The sequence below is a fragment of the Petaurus breviceps genome, unplaced genomic scaffold (genome assembly GCF_028583685.1).
Source record: "Petaurus breviceps papuanus isolate PSGF00001 unplaced genomic scaffold, PetGlider_PUasm1.0 90196, whole genome shotgun sequence".
Classification (NCBI taxonomy): domain Eukaryota; kingdom Metazoa; phylum Chordata; class Mammalia; order Diprotodontia; family Petauridae; genus Petaurus; species Petaurus breviceps.
In genome coordinates this window covers 2777-20854 of record NW_027187193.1, presented here as the reverse complement: position 1 = coordinate 20854, position 18078 = coordinate 2777, and the positions used below count along the sequence as shown (strand labels likewise).

Genomic DNA, 18078 nt, shown 5'->3' with positions numbered 1-18078 from the left:
GAACAAAAAAATGTACCTTTATTCAATAATGAATTCAATAAAGAACAGGATGACGCGCTCACTGCTGCAGCTCTGATTGGATGCAGCTCGGAGCACGGCGTGCGTTTCACGGGCAGGGGGGAGAACGGTGCATACAGAGGGTACCGTAATGTAGCGTGGAGCGCAGGGGATCACCTTCACTACAGTAGCAATCTCAATAGGGCTTATTTTAGAGGAATCTTACACAGTAAGGGGAGGGCTTATTTTCGGGATAGGTCTTATTATTGGGGAAACACGGCAGTAAGAGAAGAAATAGAAGAAATCAGAATAGGGCATGAGGTATTTAAACTCATATCTTTGTTAAATGATATACATGGAATATCCCAAAGACTCCATCCACAACTTTATTAAAGCAAGTTAATAATTTCAGCACAGTAGCAGTCTGTAATTTAAAGCCACATAAAGCATCAGCATTCCTATATGTCACCAACAAAGCCATGCAGGAAAGATAATAAGTAACCTGGCCCGTGGCCCAGGCACAGTAGGTGTCAGGGCCGGCTCTGAGAGGAGAAGGCAAACTGCTTGAAGATGGATCATGGTGCTGGAGAGAGTGGCCAACATAGAGAAGGAGCAGCTCCCATTACCAGAGAGCATCACTGGGTTTGCCCAGCTCATGGTTGAGAAACATGAAAGCCAGAGAGATTGCCACTTGTGCAGGGTCAGTTAGGAGCAGAGCTAGAATTCAAATGCCCTTTGGGTCAACCACCATTCTGAACCTTTGTGGAATATATGTGTTAAATTGCATAATTATAGATCATCTTAAACATTTAAAGCCCTTCCCAACCTGGTTCCAATCTGTCTTTCCAGCCTTCCGTATCTCTCTTCTGGTTGTATTCCTCTACCCAGTCAAAATGGCCTTCTTGCCATTCCTCAGATAGGACTTTACATTTCCTCTCTGCCCAGCTGGTCCCCCATGCCTAGATGGCATTTCCTCTTCACCTCCTGGTCTTAAAATCTCCCACTTTCTTCAGAGCCTTTCCTGAGTCCTCTAGCTTGGATCCTCCCATCCCACTCCCCCCACCCCCAAAGCTTGTATTTATTTTGATGTATTTATTTAGGTGTAGTTAGGTGAGACATTCTCTCTCCCTTATACAAGGCTTACTTCCCAAGCTCCAGGACTGTTGTATTTCTGTCTTTGTTGCCCTGGGGCTCAGCACCTGGCTGTCCTTTAGCAGTCTAATGCATTCTTATTTCCTTCCACACATACCTACACAGAGTATAGAAGCTAGTGAAAACTAAAATAAACATCTTCATAAGAACTGCCAGAAGTACAGTGTAGGTCCCTGACCTAAGATTAGGACTTATTACCGCAGTGCCATCCTTTGACCACCTCCAAACTTTAAGACTGTCATACCTACATTGACTTTTTCTTCATCCTATGTGCTGTATTTCATCTGTCATACCTAGGAGAAATGTTTGAAATCAATTTTGCTATTACCTACAAATTTATTAGGAATCATATGACATACATTCTGAGCTAAAAGCATCTCTGGGGCCTTCCAGTCCAACCTGTTTTCTCATTTTGCAGATGAGGTAACTGAGTCAGAGAGGTTATGCCCAAGGATGTTGTTTGTCATGACAGTAGTCATGTTTTTAAATTGAACTTAACCTCTCTGAGTCTGCTTGTAATGGGAATGCAGATTTGGAAGATCTTCCCTGCCCCTAGGCTGAAGTGCACCTGAAGCCTGGGGTGGGAGGCTTGTTTTTCAGGAGATACTTCTTGATTGGCCAGTGAGTCAATAAGGTTGTTACATCCTCTGAGCCAGGAGAAGGCTATATAAGCCCTGATGTGTAGCTTTGTTTTGGGGGCTCACTTTGAGAAGTGTTCTGTGATTTGATCTGAATTATGGGAAGCCGTTGTTGAGAGTCCCCCGGCTTTGAAAAACCCAGATGTGGAAACCCAGATGTTGACTGGGTATGGATGTAATGGTTGGACAGTTTGGAAATCTCTCTACTTGATCTGTTTCTGTCTTGATAATTCTGCCTGTATACTTTGAAGTTCGGGGTGCCGACTTTTCCCCTGAACAAGGTAAACGATATATGTCTGACTGATTAAAGTAAGCTTGCTAACCCATTTTGAGTTGCTTTCCTTTATCAAAGCAGATCCAAGAACCTGTGTGAGCAGGCACCCTGGGGACTCCAGGGTGCTTGCTGCTACACTGCTGTTTTCTAAAGTATCGATCAGCAAGCGTTTATTGAATGTCTTGTACTTAAGCACCAGACCCTGCTAAGTGCTAGAAGACATAATGGTCTATGTCTCTATTGTGTAACAGAGATTAACATTCAGTATTTTTTGATGAAAATTAATTTTAAGCTTATCAGAACAGAAATATTTGCTGAGTTAGTTCTTTGAGTCATAGTAATACCATTTGATCTCTTCTTGTACCTTATATAAGCTATAGCATATTAAGTTTATGAAAGAGGGTGAGATTCTGTACTTTGTTTTTCAACCTACTTTATCTTTTTAACCTGATAGGTCACTTAATTTTTCATGAATTTTTTTTGCACATGTCCTTAATAAAGCTTTAAATTAATGGTTATAATGATTTCTAATTCTATTTTTTTATTTTTTTTTTTATTTTAAGCAATCGGGGTTAAGTAACTGCTCAAGGTTACACGGCCAGTTATTTCTGGGTGTGGTGCTGAGTGTCTGAACCCGGGATTCGATCTCCAGGTCATCCCAACACTGGAGCCGGTGCTCTTACTCGCTGAGCCACCTGGCCGCCCCTAAGCAATTGGGGTTAAGTAACTTGCTCAAGGTTACACGGCCAGGTGTTTCTGTGTGGGTGCTAAGTGTCTGAGCCCGGGATTCGATCTCCAGGTCATCCCAACACTGGAGCCGGTGCTCTTACCCGCTGAGCCACCTGGCCGCCCCTTATAATGATTTCTAAATGAAAAAGTCACATAAAGAGAAAAAATATTACTGTTTCAGGTATGCATTTATTCTCTTCTGAACTTAGTAACCATATTCAAATATAACCCAATGAATACGTTCATGCACACAGCCGTGTTCCTGATTGAAATTTATTTTTACGATATAGTGACATTAACAAAGTTAAGAAAGAATGTGCTATTGCTTCCATTTCTCTTCTACTCTGTTTCCCTGTTTTAAACCCTATTTATTGGTATTATTTTTTCATAGTTGTGGATGTTGTCTCTGTTCTGATTCCATTTCTTTACACTCTATTTCTTCATTTTCTTCCTGTTTCCTTTGTGTTATTCCTATTTGTCTTTTCTTCTTTCCTGTACTATGACTTGACCTAAGGCGGTTTCCATTTGTTTGCTATTATAAAGTTTATTAAAGCAGTTAATCGTTTTAGCAAAGTAGCAGGCTATAATTTAAAGCTGTGTAAATCTTAAACATTCCTGCATATCACCATCAAAGCCATGCAGGTAGAGATAGTAAGAGATAACCCATTTAAAATAACTCTATAAAGTATATAGAATCCCTTAGAATACAGCTGTGAAAAGAAACCCAGGGCTTATTAGGCCTTGTAGAGTATTCATTATTTTTTTTTATTAGGCTTTTCATTTTCCCATCCTTTTTATCAAACCATTTTGGAAGTTTACAACTATACTAGCCTAATGGAGTTAAGTGTGTTTCTGTACAACAAATATCTGAAAGCCCCTCACGTCATTTCTAGAATGCTACACACCAAGTTTTTTCTCCAAGTTAGTAATAAAATTTTCTCCCATAGAAAATCACTCTAATCTGTTGACATTAAGCCTGGGAGCTATCTTGCCTTGTGGCTGTAGCTTTTGTGGAATGTGAATGTTCCACTTGGAGTAAATGAGGCTTTGATTGGTCCAGCACTCTGGGGTTTGCACCTCCTTTGTCACTCTCACTGTCTCTCTCTTCTCCTTGCAGTGATACAGTCTATTGAATGCCAATGTTTGCTCCAAGAGTACACAGAGTTTTGTTGCATTTAGGGTGGTGATGAGAAGGTCATAAGCCTCATACGTCTTAATAACCATTGTTATTGCATGTACTTACATGTGTACATCTTTTGGTGTCTATTTATTTGATTATTCATTTTCTTTAGATGTCGAGACCAGATTCAAAGTAACAGAGCTGACTAGAAATCATCCAATCTTTCTGGAAAAATGTGACCTGCAAATATTCATGAGTGATGGCCCCTGGGACTTCAAATTAACAATAATCCATGACTCAAATATCAAGTTAGATAAAAATCCAAAGAGTGACTGTGAATTGGATGAAATTGGAAAGAGACACACAAAGTCTTGTATCCTAAATCACTGTCAGAAAATGGCCTCAGGGAATGATTATATCTTCAGGAAAGTGAATATAGCAAATGCTTAATTGAATATGTACAGCTTTCTCTGTCCCATGACAAGGCTCCTGAAATGCAAATCTATCAAGGTAATCAAGGGGAAATGAACTGGAACTGGAACTCAGACCTCATGAGCCATCAGAAAAGTGATGTTGGAGAAATGCTTTCTGTAGGTAGTAAATGTGGTAAGGTCTTGAGTGAGGAGTCTAAGCTCATTCCTGAACAGCACATTCACATTAGAGCAGAGCCTGATGAATATAAAGAATGTGAAGCAACCTCAACCCACTACTCATCTCTTCCTTGCCAGGCTACATTTTACCCTGGGACGAAAAAACATGCCTGTTCTCAGTGTGGCAAAGCTTTCAGAAAGAATTCCTATCTTGTTGCCCATCATAGAATCCACACTGGAGAGAAACCTTATGAATGTAATCAGTGTGGAAAAGCTTTCACACAACGGAAGACTCTTAATGCCCATCAGAAAATCCATAATGGAGAGAAACCTTATGAATGCAATCAGTGTGGAAAGACTTTCACGCAACAGAAGAATCTTACTACCCATCAGAGAATCCATAGTGGAGAGAAACCTTATGAATGCAATCAATGTGGAAGGGCTTTCACAACATGGCAGAGCTGTACTGCCCATCAGAGAATCCACAGTGGAAAGAAACCTTATGAATGCAATCAATGTGGAAAGGCTTTCACACAGTGGAATAATCTTACTATCCATCAGAGAATTCACAGTGGAGAGAAACCTTATGAATGCAATCAGTGTGGAAAGGCGTTAAAAACACGGCAGGTTTTTACTAACCATCAAAGCATCCACAGTGGAAAGAAACCTTATGAATGCAATCAGTGTGGAAAGGCTTTCACAACTACATGGCATCTTGCTTACCATTATAGAATCTACACTGGAGAAAAACCTTTTCAATGTAATCAATGTGGAAAGACTTTCAGAGAGAAGTCTCAACTTGTTGTACATCAAAGAATCCACACTGGAGAGAAACCTTATGAATGTTATCAATGTGGAAAGGCTTTCACAACACGGCAGGCTCTTACTAACCAACAGAGAATCCACAGTGGAGAGAAACCTTATGAATGCAGTCAGTGTGGAAAGGCTTTCACAACTAGATGGAATCTTGTTCAGCATTATAGAATCCACACTGGAGAGAAGCCTTATGAATGTAATCAATGTGGAAGGCTTTCAGAGAGAAGTCTCAACTTGTTGTACATCAGAGAATCCACACTGGAGAGAAACCTTATGGATGCAATCAGTGTGGAAAAACTTTCCGAAAAAGCTCCATTCTTGCTCACCATCAGATAATCCATAGTGTAGAGAAACCTTATGAATGTAATCAGTGTGGAAAGGCTTTCACAGAGAAGTCTTATCTTGTTATACATCAGAGAATCCACACTGGAGAGACACCTTATTCATGTAATCATTGTGGAAAGGCTTTCACAACAAGGTCACATCTTGCTTCCCATCAGAGAATCCACAGCGGAGAGAAACCTTATGAATCCATCAGTGTGGAAAGGCTTACACAACACAGCAGAGTTTTCCTGCCCATCAGAGGATCCACAGTGGACAGAGAAACCTTATAAATATCATCAGTGTGGAAAAGCTTTCAGAAAGAGCTCTTTCAGAAAGACCATCAGAGAATCCACACTCGGTAGTAGCCTTATGAATATAATCAATGTTAAAAGCCTTTCAGTGTGAGGCAGAGTCTTCCTCCCCTACCCATCAGAGAATCCACACTGGAGAGACACCTTATGCATGTAATCATTGTGGAAAGGCTTTCACAAAATGGAGGTGATCCAACAGCCAAAACCACACTATCCATATGTGGAACCATTAGTTACAGCAAATGGAGAAGTTCTGAATGCTGTGGATAAGGTCACTTGCCTTGGCAGTGAACTTTCCAGGGATGTACACATTGATAATGAGGTTGATGTATGCTTCATCAGAACTAGCTCAGTATTTGGAAGGCTCTGAAGGGAAGTGTGGGAGAGAAGAGGTATTAGACCGACTACCAAACTGAAAGTCTACAGAGACACTGTGTTGACCTCATTGTTGTATGTCTGTGAAACTTGGACAGTCTACCAATATCATGTCAGAAAACCGAATTGCTTGCATTTGCATTGTCTTTGGAAGATTCTGAGGATCACCTGGCAAGATAAGGTACCAGACACTGAGGTCCTTACTGCAATTAAACTGCCAAGCATTCGAACTCTGATTCAGAGAACACAACTCCAATACAATCCTTGTATGAATGCAAAACACACCCTTGCCAAAAAGACTTTTGTGGAGAACTCACATAGGGCAAGAGCTCACATGGGGGTCAGAAGTGACACAAGGACACTCAAAGTCTCTCTCAAGAACTTTGGAATCAATTGTGTGACATGGGAAACACTGGCACAGGACTGCTCAGCATGGCCTGCCCACATCAGAGAAGGTGCTGTGCTCTATGAGCAAAGCTGAATTGAAACACTCAAAGGAATCACAGCATGAGCAAAGTTAAGAGAATCCAGCCCAAATGTTCACGTGGACTATTTGTGTCCAAACTGTGGTAGGGCATTCCAAGTTCATACTTGTCTGGTCAGTCATAGTGGGACACACTGAAACTGGACTCTAGCATAGTGATATCATTTTGGTCCTCTTCCAGAACCAAGGACAGCAACCAACACAGCACACAGACAAGGTTTAAGGGAATATAACACAAATACACAAAATACAAGTACACACTTAGAAGTTGTACACTCTTTGCTACCAACTGACTTGAACTATAGAAGAAAACATTTCTAACCAAGCACACAATAAAGTTAATTTCACACAAAAAACAGTGCACAAGCAACTCTAATGCAATTTTTTTAACTGCATACAGAAATAAAACCCTGCTCAGACATCATTTACAAAAGAGAGAAGAGAAAAAGCACAGGCCACAGTTAGCCATGCATTATAAGTGAAGACAAATGCAAAGCCAAATCCATGTGCCAAAAAATCAAACCAAACCACAGGCCTTACCAAAGTGATCCAGCTCAAGAAAAGGGGCTGTGGAGCATTCCTCATAATGAAAAGCTGGGCTTGATCAGGGGCTGGGGCCTCTAATGGAGCTACACTGGGGAGCACTGAACTTGTCAGTCAAGTGAGCTGAGACTTCTAGGGAAAAAAAGAATCCAGCAGCCCCTGTCCCTTCTCCCTGCACTGAAGAGTTCAAGGCTCCACTCTCCCTGCCTCCACCCCTTCACTGCTGACACCAGTATTAAGTCTCTAACCTGAGAATGCTCAGAGCCAGACAAAGCAGGCCTAGAGACTGGAGTGCCAGCGACCAAGCAGTTTAATAATCAGTTTCAGAGTGAGGGCTGTTCTCTTAGCTGAAGGAAAAGCACAGGTTTTACACTTAAGTCACACCTGGGGAAGGCAGATAACAAACAATTCTTTAGTGGTTTCCCATGACAACTCCATGAGGCCCACAATACAGTTCTGGAGTCAGGTGTGTGGGGGTTGTGACCACCTCCACAAAGTACAGAACCAGAGATCTGTGACAGGAACAGGCTCTACGGTCTTTGATTCCCTTCACTTCAGGTCAAGGGACTGTGAGCTCTGACTCCCAAACCAGAGACCCAGCGCTGGAGAAAACAAAATTATCAGTATGGTGATTACATGTACCGTATCGATTAATAGGGACATTACAATTTCCTTCCAAAGGTTGCTGTATTCTGTCAGCCACATAAAGCCCATCCCTGAAAATGTAGAGGAGCCAAGCTGGGTTGAAAGCAGAAGTTTTATTAGGAAGAAAATCAGCCCCTAGTGCTGTACAAAGACCCACCAGCCCAGGAGGGGCAGGGGAGATTTATGCATGAAAACCACAAAGGGGAGGTTCAGAGTGTTGGGGAAAAGGATGGACAATCATTCCCCGGATCAGGGGGACCCAGAAGCAGGATGTTTAGCAGGAACAGCTGACTGCAAGGCTGGTTGGGCCTAGTTTGGGGATGGGGGTGTACACCAGCGAGGTCAGCCAGTGAACACCAGCAAAGGCATCTGGGAGTGAGCAAGACTGTGGCTCACTGCAGACTCCTTCCATCAAACACGCTTACTCTGTGTCTAGTGCATGTGCCTGGTTAGGTGACTCATGCAAACTGGACATATTGATCCCAGGGGCACTTCTCAGAAGGCAAGTTCAAACTGGATTCCACCCTGCTTGGTTGGCCTCCTCTTAGTCCAGGTGTGGGAGAGGTGGGGGGGAGGGCTGAAAGGCCCAAGGTCATTTCATCCAGCCTGAGGTAGTTAGGTGGCCTGTGTTCAGTGCGGCCACCCCTGCCCCAATAATGCAGAGAAGTCACCAAGCAGACACTCCTTCCTTTGAGCTGGGGGATCTGATCTCCATCCACCCCAATGCCAGACTCAATCAGATTTAGGACTGCCCAGAGAGATCTCAAGTATTCTTCTGGGCCTGGGAGGAAACAATACCTGTAGCCTGCTCCCTCCCCACTTACCCAGGGCCCCTTCTTCCCTACAAAATAAGAATGAATCAGAATCGTTCACCTTTATACCTCACATTTCTCAATCACCTTTGAACAGAACAACAGCACCTCACCCCTGGACTATTATAGTAGATGCTGGGGGAGGGGCCTGCCTGCCTCAAGTCTCTCCTCTTTTCAGTCTAGCCCCAAAGTCATTTTCCTAAAGTGCAGGGCTGACCATGTCACCTCCATCCTCCACTGAATAAATGCCAGTGGCTCCCTATTGTTTCTAGGAACAAATACAAAATGCTCAGTTTGGCATTCAAAGCCCTGTAGAACTTGGTCCTCTCTGATCTTTCCGGTCTTCTTATACCTTTCTCCCCCACATTTCCTCTTCAATCCAGTGACACTGGCCTCCTGGAGGTTTCACACACAAGACCCTCCAGGTCTTAGCTCCCAGCATTTTCTCAGACTGTTCCCCATACCTAGAACACTCTCCACCTTCTGCTCTGACCACTGACCTTCCTGGTTTCCTTTAAGTCCCAGCTAAAATCCTGCCTTTGGCCCCAAGTCTTCTCTCAATCACAGGGTCTTAACTCCACTAATTATGTCCTGCATGGAGCTCACTTTGTGCGGATTTGTCATTTGCCTCCCCCTACACTGTAAGCTCCCTGAGGGCAGGGACTGTTGCTTGCCACTTTTTGTATCTCCAGGGCTTGGCACAATGGGGTTGCTCTGGTGTTCAGTCCTGACAATTCAAAGGAATTTCTGCCAGAGGCTTCAATTGGCATCTTGTTTGATGACCTTGTGATGTTTCCTGGGATATGGAAACATTCCATTAACTAGGGTCACCTCCTCCCCTGGCTGGGGGCTCAGTAGTTACATTCATATGATAATCATGTCTTTGATCACTTCCCAATTTTAACTTTTTAAAAGGCCCACTAGCTTAAAATATTATCAACAGATCTCAAAATAAGTTATGTTTTACATCATACACTGCAATTGGTTGAAGAAAATGGATTTCCTCTGCAAGCAAATTTCCCCTGGGTAAGATGTGGGGTTCTCTGTCTCTGACTCTGTCTCTTTTTCTTTCTGGCTCCCTTTCTTTCTCAACTGAGTTATCCACATTTTAGCCAAGTGATTTACTATGAGACCAATGATCCAAGGAATAACAGTCATGAAAATAGCCACTATTTCCACGGTGATTTATTGTTTGCAAAGCATTTAACAAATATCCTTTAATTAAATTCTCACCTCAACTCTGGGAGGTAGATGCCTTATAATCCCCATTCCACAGATAGGGAAAGTTAGGCAGAATTAGGTGACATCACTTAATTCAGGACTAATGGTTCCAAGCAGAGCACTTCATTTCCTGTCACCGAGCACCTTAAAGAAAGCATCAGAGAAACTAATGTCCAACAGGTACCAAAATATTTGAAGAAGGAATGTTTCTCACAGCAAACAACAAGAAACATAGTGAGTACCAATTCATGGGGGAATGACAGAAGAAATGAAGACTATGAATGCCATGAAATACTGAGAAGGGATGACAAACATTAGGATTTCAGAGAAAAAAAAACTTCAGATGTGTAGGGTTTTATATACAGGATGGAATTTGGGGATATTTAATGAGGTCTCTTTTTTTGGGAGGTCTGATGAGTCTGTGCTACATCAGGAGGCTTTCCCTTGGTAATCAGATCTCAAAGCTATGTTTCCAGCAAGATTTCTCCAAAGTAGAGTCAAGCAGGAGCTCTAGGGAAAGCCCTTCCCACTTCCATTGTCTTTATTCACATTCATTCCAGTAGGAACAAGGTTGTCTACCGATCCCCCTCCTCCAGAGAAAAGCATGGCCCCATTGAGGACATTTATAAGACTTCTCTCCACAGTGAATCCTCTAATAGAAAGCAAGAGATGATCGCTAGCTGAAAGCTTTTCCACACTGAGATCACAGGAAACTGCCCCTCAGAATGGTTTCCCTAAAACTGAAGCAGCTCTAAACTCCATGTGAATGCCTTTCCTTCTTCCTAACAATGATCAGATTTCTAAGTCATAAGAATTCTGAGATGGGAAATAGGACATAACTATTGCCTGAAGGCATCACCACCTTGATTATATTCATAAGTTATCTCCCAAGTGTAGAAGCTCTAGCTACATGTTAGGAGGGTAACTAAAAGCGCTGACCCATTCATGACACTCATGAGGTTTGTCTCCAGCTGGGATTCTCTGATGTTTAGCAAAATCTGAGCTCAATGTGAAATTATTCCACATTTATCACATTCATAACACTTCTCAGTATCAATTTTTTTTTGGCCTTTTGGAAGGCAATTGGGGTTAAGTAACTTGCCCAAGGTTACAAGGCTAGTTTTTTTTTGCATGGGTGTTAAGTGTCTGAGGCCGGAACTGAACTCGGGTCCTACTGACTCCAGGGACGGTGTTTTACTTCGCCACCTCAGCCACACCTCAGTATCAATTTTTTTATGTATAACAATAGTAGAGCTCTGTGTGACTTTCTATATTAATTACAATCTTGGGTTCCTTGCCAGTGTAAATTCTCTGATACAAAGCAAGATGGCAGCTCTTGTGGAAGACTTTCCATATTGATTACATTCAAACAGTCTGTTTTTAGTGTGGATTTTCTGGTGAGTAGCAAGACTGGAGTAAGGAAAAGTTTTTCCACACTAATTGCATTCTTAAGACTTCCCACCTATATAGATTCTCTGATGTGAAACAAGAAAGTATCTCTGTATGAAATCATTTCCATATGACTACATTCAAAAGGCTTCTTTCCAGTGTGGATTCACTGATGTGCACCAAGTGCAGCAAGATACCACCTCATTATGAAATTTCACACTGATTACATACAAAAGGCTTCTCACCAGAGTGGATTCACTGATGTGCACCAAGATGGGAGCTCTTTCTGAAAGTCTTTCCACACTGATTACCTTCAAAAGGTTTCTCTCCACTGTGGATTCTCTGATGGGCACCAAGATTTTGTCTCTGTGAAAACCTTTCCACCTTGATTACATTGAGAATGTCTCTTTCCACTGTGGAGTCTCTAATGAGCAGCAAGATGTATGAAAAGTCTCTGTAAGAAAGTCTTTCCAAACTGATTATACTGAAAAGTTTTCTCTCCACTGTGGATTCTCTGATGGGCAATACGATTCCTTCTTGTGAAAGCCTTTCCACAGTGATCACATTCCTAAGGTTTCTCTCATGTGAATTCTTTGATGGGAAGCAAGATGGAAACTTGTTCTGAAAGTCTTTCCACATTGATCACATTCAAAAGATTTCTCTCCATTGTGGATTCTCTGATGTGCAACTAGACTGCACTTGTCTCTGAAAGCCTTTCCACAGTGATTACATTCATAAGGTTTCTCTCCAGTACGAATTCTTTGATGGGCAGCAAGACAGGATCTCATTCTGAAAGTCTTTCCACATTGAATACATTCAAAAGGTTTCTCTGCACTGTGGATTTTGTGATGGGCAGTAAGACGTGAGCTTTTTCGGAAAGTCTTTCCACACTGATTACATTCAAACTGTTTTTCTGCACTGTGAATTCTCTGATGGGCAGCAAGATATGGTCTCATTATGAAAGCCTTTCCACAGTGATCACATTGAAAAGGTTTCTCTCCACTGTGGATTCTCTGATGGGCAGCAAGATTAGAGCTCCTCCTGAAAGCTTTTCCACACTGAAGACATTTGAAAGGTTTCTCTCCATTGTGAATTCTATGATGGGCAACAAGGTTCCGGCTTGTTGTGAAAGCCTTTCCACATAGATTACATTCATAAGGTTTCTCTCCAGTGTGGATTCTCTGATGTACAGCAAGATTGCCCCTGTCTGTGAAAGCCTTTCCACAGTGATTACATTCATAAGGTTTCTCTCCAGTGTGAATTCTCTGATGGGCAACAAGATAGGAACTTGCTCTGAAAGTCTTTCCACATTGATTACACTCAAAAGGTTTCTCTCCAGTGTGGATTCTCTAATGGTTCGTAAGAACCTGTCATGTTCTGAAAGCCTTTCCACACTGATTACATTCATAAGGCTTCTCTCCAGTGTGGATTCTCTGATGGGCACTGAGACTGGCTCTGTCTCTGAAAACCTTTCCACACTGACTACACTGGCAAGGTTTCACTCCAGTGTGAATTCTCTGATGTCCAACAAGACTGCCCCTATCTGTGAAAGCTTTTCCACAGTGATTACATTTATAAGGTTTCTCTCCGGTGTGAATTCTCTGATGTCCTGCAAGGTGGGAACTTGTTCTGAAAGCCTTTCCACATAGATTACATTCATAAGGTTTCTCTCCACTGTGAATTCTATGATGGACAGCAAGACTCTCCCTCCTTGTGAAAGTCTTTCCACACTGATTACATTCATAAGGTTTCTCTCCCGTGTGGATTCTCTGATGTGTAGTAAGACTGCCCTTACTTGCAAAAGCCTTTCCACAGTGGTTACATTCATAAAGTTTCTCTGCATTATGGATTCTCTGATGGGCATCAAGATGGCATCTCTCCATAAAAGCCTTTCCACACTGATTACATTCAAAAGGTTTCTCTTCTCCATGAATTCTCGGATGATCAATTAGGAGAGATCCATAGCAGACAGCCTTCCCACTTGCCCCTTTATGACATTCACAAAAATTCTCTCCAGTATAACTCTTATGGGATTTATCAAGATCTAAGTTCCAACCAAAGGCCTCCCCAAATTGGGGACATGCATAACTTTTCACTCCAGGGTGAAATCTAGGCTGGCAAGGAAGAGATGAGTGAAGGGATGAGGTTGCTTCACATTCATTATATTCATCAGGCTCCTTTTCAATGGGAATTGGGTGATGAGTAATGAGCTTAGATTCCTGACTCAGGGCCTTCCCACCTTTATTACTTACATAAAGCATTTCTCCAGTCTCACTTTTCTGATGTCTCATGAGGTCTGAACTCCAGTTCCAGGCTGTTTCTCATTGATTACCTGGATACAGTAGAATTTTAGGAGCCTTCTCAGGGGACTGAAAAAGCTCTACATGTTCAATAATGCATTTCCCATATTCACTGTCCTGAAAACAATCATTCCCTGAGGTCATTTTCTTACAGTGACTTAGGATATAAGACTGTCTGCATCTCTTTCCAATTTCATCCAATTCACAGTCACTCTTTGGACTTTTATCTAACTTGATATTGGAGCCATGGATGTCTCTCAACTTCAAGTCCCAGGGACCATCACTCATGAATATTTGCAGGTCATGGTTTTCCAGAAAACTTCCAAGATTTCTAGTCACTTCATTTACTTTGGACCTGGTCTCTACATCTGAAGAAAACAAAAAATCAGAAATATATACACCAAAAGATATACACATGTAAGTATATGCAATAGCAATGGTTACTGAAGACTTACCTAGCTCATGACCTTCTCATCACCAATCTAAATGTAACAAAGTTTTATCTTCTCTTAGAGGAAATACTAGCATTCAATACATCCTTTCATTGTAAGAAGAAGAGACAAGACTATGGGAATGACCAAGGAAGTGTACACCCCAGAGTGTTGGACCCATCAGACTCATTCACTATTCAACAAATGCAGCAGCCACAAAGCAAGATGCTTCCCAGACTTAATGTCAACAGTTCAGAGTGATTCTCCATGGGAGAACAGTTTGTTACTAAATTGGAGAGAAAACTGAGGAACACAGGGTTTGCAACATTCCAGTAGAAAAGCAGTGAGGGATTTTCAGAGATTTGTTGGGCATCATCACATTTACTCATCTGAGCCAGAACACTTGTAAACATCCAAATAAGTTTGATGAAAGTGATGGAGAAATGCAAAATCTAATAAAGAAATAATGAAAACTTTCCAGTGTCCACCAGTCCCTGAGTTTGCTTTTGTAGCTGTATTCCCAGGAATTATATCCTGTCTAGAATTATTTTAAATGGGATATCCCTCATTATTTCTTTATTCATGGTTTTGCTGGTGATACACACAGAAATACTGATGATTTCTGTGGGTTTAAAGGATTCCTATAACAGTAGGCATCCTTGTTCCACACCTGATATTACTGGGAAGGTTTCTAGCTTATCCTCATTAAAATACTGCTCGCAGGTAAGGCACGGTGGCTGCAGCGCGGCGGGCGCAGCCTGGGAAGGCCTGGCAGCGGCAGCACAGCGGGCACACGGGCGCAGCCTGGGAAGGCCTGGCGCGGTGGCGGCGGCAGCGGACGCAGGCCAGGAAGGCGCAGCGGCCTGTGCAGGAAGGCGTGGTGCAGCTGGCGGATGCAGGCCTGGAAGGGGCCAGATCAACTAGGAGGGCAAGTCTTCCCACCAACCACAAGGTCCACTACCAGGCCTATCATCAAAGGGCTGGGACTGGAAAGAGCAAGGTAAGAAGCAAATACAGGGGCCCCTATACTGGACAGCAAACACTCCTGGGGCTACCACTTCATAGCCCAGAAATCTTAAAAAAAAAAAAAAAAAGCCCCTTTCAGGACCTCCAAAGACAAGGATGACAGAGTGAACCCCACTTGCTCCAAACCCCCCCTCTCACCCTGAAAATATAGTAACTCTTGCCCCAGGGCAAAACCCTCTACAGTAATAGCTTGGGATCCTAGAGGAAGGGCGTGGCTAGGACACTGCCTCAAAATGGGTAGAAAGCAGACTACAAAGACAAAGACTCTGGAGTCCTACTATCCTCAGAGGGAGGAACCAACCTCAGAGGGAGACAATGTGGACTCCACACCCATAGCTGAGACTTCAACAGGGAATGGATCCCAAGCACAGAAGGCTCTCCTAGATGAGATCAAAAGGAACTTTGAAAGCAAAATGAGAGAGATAGAAGACAAAATGAATCATTCTCTCAAAATGAAAATAGCAGAATTAGAAAAACATTATAATGAGGAAAACATCTCTCTAAAAAGAAAAGTGTATGATATGGAAAAGGAGCTTCAAAAATTAACCAAGGAAAATGATTTGCTAAAAACCAGAATTAACCAAATGGAAACAAATAACTCTATGAGGAACCAAGAATTAGCCAAGCAAAACAACAAAAATGAAAAATTAGAAAAAGAGGTAAAATACCTCAAAGAAAAAATAACTGACCTGGAAAACAGATCCAGGAGAGATAATCTGAGAATCATAGGCCTACCAGAAAATTATGATGAAAAAATGAGCCTGGACAACATTCTCCAAGAGCTCGTTAAGGAAAACTGCCCTGAGATACTAGAACCTGAGGGGAAAATAGAAATCGACAGAATCCACCGGACACCCGCTGTAAGAGATCCCAAACTGAAAAATCCTCGAAATGTTGTGGCCAAACTCCAGAACTACCAGATAAAAGAGAAAATACTTCAAGTGGCCAGAAAGAAACAATTCAAATATCGAGGGTCCACAGTGAGGATTGCACAGGATTTGTCAGCCTCCACACTGAAAGATCGGAGGCAGTGGAATACTATTTTCAGGAAGGCAAAACAGCTCAGATTACAACCAAGCATCACATACCCAGCGAGACTGAGCATATTCTTCCAGGCAAAGAGATGGTCATTCAATGATATAACAGAGTTCCAGACCTTCTTAATAAAAAAGCCAGAACTCAATGGAAAATTCAACCTCCAATTACGAGAAGCAACAGTGACTTAGAAAGGTAAACAAGGAGAACACACATCATTTTAGAGGGAAAGAGGGGAGGGAGAGGAGCTTCACATGAGATCTATTCCTGTCATTCCTGATGCGAAGAAAAAATAGCATACCTCATTAAGTATAATAATATCCTACAGGTAGTAGGAGGGGGAAAGGGTTACAAAAGGGGGGTGGGAGTGGTTTGTAGGGAGGGAAGTAGTAAGAGGAAAAGGGGAGGAAAAGGGAGGGGGGCCAAAAAGGGAACACTGAGGGAGGTGGTGGTCAAAAGGAAAACTATTAAGGGGGGGAAGGGAGAAGGGAGGGAAAATACGAACATTAACAGGGGCAGGAATAGGATGAGGGGAAAGAAAAAGATAACAATCATAACTATAAATGTGAATGGAATGAACTCTCCTATAAAACGGAGACGGATAGCAGAATGGATTAGAAATCATAATCCTACAATATGCTGTTTACAAGAAACACATTTGAAACAGAGGGATACACACAAGGTAAAGGTAAAAGGTTGGAGTAAAATATATCATGCCTCAGCTAAAGTAAGAAAAGCAGGGGTAGCAATCCTTATCTCAGATAAAGCAAATGCAAAAACTGACCTAATTAAAAGAGATAAGGAAGGAAACTATATCCTGTTAAAAGGCACCATCGAGAATGAACCAATATCACTACTTAACATATATGCACCAAGTGGTGTAGCATCCAAATTCCTAGAGGTGAAGGTAAAGGAATTAGAGGAAGAAATAGATAGCAAAACTATACTAATGGGAGACCTTAATCTCCCCCTCTCTGAACTTGATAAATCCAACCTCAAAATAAACAAGAAAGAAGTTAAGGAGGTGAACAGGATTTTAGAGAGGATAGGTATGATAGATCTCTGGAGAAAACTGAATGGGGATAAAAAGGAATATACTTTCTTCTCAGCGGCTCATGGCACATACTCAAAAATTGACCATGTTCTAGGGCATAAAAACCTCACAATTCTATGCAGTAAGGCAGAAATATTAAACGCATTGTTCTCAGATCATGATGCAATAAAAATTATATGCAATAAAGGGCCAGGGAAAGACAGACTAAAAACTAACTGGAAATTAAACAATTTGATCCTAAAGAATGAGTGGGTCAAACTAGAAATTATAGAAACAATCAGTAATTTCATTCAAGAGAATGATAATAATGAGACAACATACCAAAATCTGTGGGATACATTAAAGGCAGTTCGTAGGGGAAGTTTTATATCCCTGAGTGCATACGTGATTAAATTTGAGAAAAGGGAGCTCAACGAATTGGGCATGCAATTAAAAAACCTAGAAAAAGAACAAATTCAAAATCCCCAATTAAATACTAAACTAGAAATATTGAAGACTAAAGGAGAGATTAATAAAATCAAAATCAAGAAAACTATTGAACTAATAAATAAAACCAAGAGCTGGTTTTATGCAAAAACCAACAAAATTGATAGACCCTTAGTCAATATGATAAAAAAAAAAGAAAGAAGAAAACCAAATTATGAGTATCAAAAATGAAAAGGGTGAATCTACCTCCAATGAAGAGGAAATCAAAACAATAATTAGGAATTATTTTTCCCAATTGTATGCACATAAATTTGACAATCTTAAGGAAATGGATGAATATTTAGAAACATACAAGTTGCCCAGATTAACTGAAGAGGAAGTAAATT

General features: G+C 41.6%; 2 protein-coding genes across 2 annotated transcripts; one reads left to right on the top strand and one right to left on the bottom strand.

Moving 5' to 3' along the window:
* Positions 1–4033: 4033 nt before the first annotated feature.
* On the top strand, positions 4034–5930 carry LOC138176812 (zinc finger protein 665-like). The gene is given in 3 exon segments (XM_069107717.1): positions 4034–4330; positions 4333–5524; positions 5527–5930. Coding segments are annotated over 3 exon segments (1893 nt in total).
* Positions 5931–9979: 4049 nt separating this feature from the next.
* LOC138176811 (zinc finger protein 665-like) lies at positions 9980–15297 on the bottom strand. The gene is given in 1 exon segment (XM_069107716.1): positions 9980–15297. A coding segment is annotated over 1 exon segment (2157 nt). The 5' UTR covers positions 14138–15297; the 3' UTR covers positions 9980–11980.
* Between the last annotated feature and the right edge of the window lie 2781 nt (positions 15298–18078).